The 4,091-nt window shown below is 33.7% G+C and overlaps 1 protein-coding gene across 1 annotated transcript in view; it reads left to right on the forward strand.

The window, feature by feature from the left end:
• XRN2 (5'-3' exoribonuclease 2) overlaps nucleotides 1-4,091 on the forward strand; it is an 84,054-nt gene that overhangs the window by 42,710 nt on the left and 37,253 nt on the right. Inside the window, exons 20-22 of the mRNA XM_012657204.1 lie at nucleotides 1,852-1,935; nucleotides 3,130-3,227; nucleotides 3,807-3,886. Of these exons, the coding sequence (XP_012512658.1) occupies nucleotides 1,852-1,935; nucleotides 3,130-3,227; nucleotides 3,807-3,886 (262 nt within the window). The remainder of the gene's footprint in view (nucleotides 1-1,851; nucleotides 1,936-3,129; nucleotides 3,228-3,806; nucleotides 3,887-4,091) is intronic.

Below are 4,091 nucleotides of genomic sequence, written 5' to 3' on the forward strand. Positions count from 1 at the left end.
ACAGTTGAAATGATTGTTCACTTGAATATTACCACTACTTGAGCTACCTCTGGGTGGTCGAGAGGATTAAATGAGATAATACACGTAACATAGTAAATGCTCAGAAAATAGTAGCTGCTTTTCTCGTTTTTATCATCCACTCACTCTCCAGCACTGTCATATCTGGATGTAAGGCATTCCTTTCTACCCTGGCCAGTAGTCCTGATTTTATTGCTTAGCAACTTTATTGCTGTCGATAGCACTGCAAGTTTGCTTACTGATTGGATTTAGCTTCTGTAGTTGATGTTGTAGTAAATGTTTTGTAGGTTATTTTTAGATCCTAAATATAGGAGATAAAAGAAACAGAAGCTTAGATAATGTCATAGTTTCTCATTGATGTATTTCTCTGAAGTGTATGACTAAATAAAACGAGCAGTTTTCTAGGTTTTTTTTTTCCATGTGTTTACTATTAATAGCAATTGAAATAGCCTGACTCAGAGGTGAGATACTAATATCCTAGAAATCACTTTTTAAGGAGATTCAGAATCCATACTAGAACTCTGTTTCTTTTTAACAGAAAAAGTTAAACATTCCACTGCCTAGTAAGAGAATTTTTGAAAATACAGTAGCTAAATAATGACAACTTTGGAAACCTTCTCATTTCTTACAGTTTTAAAGGGAATAATCACAAATACAGCAGTTTTGAGTGGTAGCAACTTCAAAATTATTTAGCTCTATTTAGCATTTGTCTTTGCTCTTATCTTAAAATTTTTATTTAGTCAAAATACTAGTTATTCAGGCACAGTGGCTCACACCTGTAATCCTACCAGTTCGGGAGGCCAAGGCTGGAGGATCGCTTGAGGCCTCGAGTTCAAGATCAGCCCGAGCAACATAGTGAGACCCCACCTCTACAAAAAAATAGAAAAATTAGCTGGGCGTGGTGGTGCGCGCCTATAGTCCCAACTATTAGGGAGGCTGAGGCAGGAGGACCACTTGAGCCCAGGAGTTCAAGGTTGCAGTGAACTATGATGATGCCACTGCAGTCTAGCCCAGGCAAAAGTGAGACCCTGTCTCAAAAAAGAAAAACCAACTTTTCAAAAACTGTATATAGCAGAACATATATATACTTCAATAACTTTGTATATTTTCCTAGTAATAAATGCTGTATTAGTGACATGCTTCTGTTAAAATTATGTATGTGGGTCCAAATAAAACAATGCCCTTAAATTCTAGCATACTCCAGAGGCTCACTTTCAGCCTCAAGTGAACAGCCTCTATTCTGTCTCCTGCCTCCAAGTTTATTTAAGCAAAACTAAAGATTTTTTGTTTATAAATTAATTAGTAGGCTTTAAAATATAAACAGAATACCATGCAGTTTTAGAGGTGGAAAAGACCTATGTATTCTAGTTGAACACAACTGAATATTTTAATTGAATGATCTCAGTTTACAAAAGAAATGTACTTTACAAAATACTAGAAAGCTTACAGGGCTAGCTTGAGCCCCAGGGAGATTAACTGGCTTTCCTGAGGCCATCTTAGTAAGTAAGGCGAGAACATAGACTCGTATCCAGGTGGCCACTCATTCATTTCATTTCATTTAAAAATTTTATCACCACAGAGTTAAGATTCAGAACATATGATTTTCCATGTGAGCCATTTTAAGGATAGAAAATATGTAGAATTTTTTCTTCTACCACCTTGTAGAAAATATTAGCACCCGAATTTTGGCTAGATGAGACAACAGAGGTTAGTTCCAAAATATTTTCATATCAGCAAGGATATTCTACTAGAAACATTTATTTGGACAAATGATAAGTTGGAATTTAGGTGATCCTAATAGCTGGGATGGTTCATGTGCATTTGTTTTCCCAGGTGTTGCTCTATTACCATTTGTGGATGAGCGAAGGCTGCGAGCTGCCCTAGAAGAGGTATACCCAGACCTCACTCCAGAAGAGAGTAAGAATTACACTTCCACTTGATCAACATTGATCTGTGTAATATAGACTTTACATTTCTGTGTAAAATTAGACAGTTATGTTCCATTTGTCAATTTCCCATAAAGGGAAACATAAATCATTGATTTTACTTTTTTATAACAAATATTAACTTTGCTTCTTAATTTATTATCTTTAACTTGAGTAGTACTTAAATGTTTGTTAAATTTTTAAGAAAGCAGCACTTCATGAATATCCTTTGAATTTTTTATTATTATATGACATTCACACACAAAAGTATTTTTGCATGTTGGGAAGATATTGTTCATTTCCTCCATCTGCCTTCTCCCCTACTACTCACCTGCCCCCAAATAATAACAGCTTTACTTGAAAGTTTAGGGTGAAACAAACACATTTGCCCTTAGTGTGCTAACTTGAAATGTTATTTTGCATAAAAAGTGGAATTTTATAATTAATTCCAATAGTAGTATTCAGACTGGGAAATTACAAAACTGGGCTCTATTGAAAAATTTATTTAATGCCAGTATAATAAGCCTGTAGAAACAATTTCTTTACTAACTACGTTTAGAATAATCTTTGTCATCAGATGATACAGTTTGAGTTTCCTCGGGGAATGTTTATATATTTTGTATACTAAGGAACTCAGTTCTTTATAAATGACCTTGCCTTTTTATCTTGCAGTATATTCAGATACCTTACAGTGATTTTTTTTCCTGATAGTGATTGATCTTTGATACCTGTTGTCAAAATATTTTTTTCTTCCATAGAGACATATCATATAGTTAGGTCTGTCACTTCTTAAAAATGAAAAAAAAAAACTTTTTAGATCGATATGTAATCGTATATGTTTTTTTGGACACATATGATATTTTAATATCTGTATACATTGTATAATGATGAAATCAGGGTAATCGGGATGTCCATCACCCGATTTTTCTTTGTATTGGGAACATTATAATTCTTGTCTTCTAACTATTTTGAAATATACAATAAGTTATTGTTAACTAATTTCCCTGCGATGCTATCAAATACTAAAACTTATTCCTTCTGTATAACATATCACTTTTAAGTTTTTGTAATTTTATAATTAAGTTTTAAAAACTTAGATGCTTTCCCATGTATTACTCTCATAAAAATTGGTCTTGCACATATAATTTTTTAATGTATAGATCTTCTTTTTTTATTTTCCCTCCAGCCAAAAGAAACAGCCTTGGAGGTGATGTCTTATTTGTCGGGAAACATCACCCACTCCACGACTTCATTTTAGAGCTGTACCAAACAGGTTCTACTAAGGTATGGAATGCAGTTTGGTTAATTAGGAATACATATTTTTTACATTTTGCTAAAATATACATAACGTAAATTTACCATTGTAATCATTTTTAAGTGGCATTAATTATATTCATAGTGTTGTGCAACCATCACCATTATCCATTTCCAGAACTTGTTCATCTTTCTTAACAGAAATTCTGTACCCTTTAAACAATATTAAATGTCTCTTCATTCTGCCCTTCCCCTGGCCTCTGGTAACTTCTGTTCCACTTTCTGTCTCTGTGAATTTGCTTATCTTGGGTACTTCATGTAAGTGGAATCATATAATACTTGTCATTTGTGTCTGGATTATACTACAGTGTTTTCAAGGTTCATCCATGTTGTAGCGTGTATCAGAATTTCATTCCTTTTTATGGCTGTTACTCCACTTGTATGTATGTACTACATGTTGTTTATTCATTCATCTATTGATGGACATTTGGGTTTTTTCCACCTTTTGGTTTTTATAAATAATGCTGTGAACATTGGTGTAAAAGTATCTGCTTAAGTCCCCATTTTCCATTCTTTTGGGTACGTAATCAGGAGTGCATTTTTCCACAGCCAGTGGATGTACCGCCTGAACTATGTCATGGGATTCAAGGAAGGTTTTCTTTGGATGAAGAAGCCATTCTTCCAGATCGGTAAATGTTCATTGTACATACTAATAATTGAGGCAACTGGAAAAAAGTTTAGTCAGCATTTTTTCCTTATCGTCTAAATGTTTATTTTCTAGTAATAGTGAGACAATTATATTTAAAACAAAACAAAACCCTGCTGACTAAAAAAGCCTTGGATTTATAGTCCAGCTCTCCATATATATATATATATAGTAGCTGTGTCACCTTG

The sequence above is a fragment of the Propithecus coquereli genome, unplaced genomic scaffold, assembly GCF_000956105.1.
Source record: "Propithecus coquereli isolate 6110/MARCELLA unplaced genomic scaffold, Pcoq_1.0 Scaffold533, whole genome shotgun sequence".
Taxonomy (NCBI): Eukaryota; Metazoa; Chordata; class Mammalia; order Primates; family Indriidae; genus Propithecus; species Propithecus coquereli.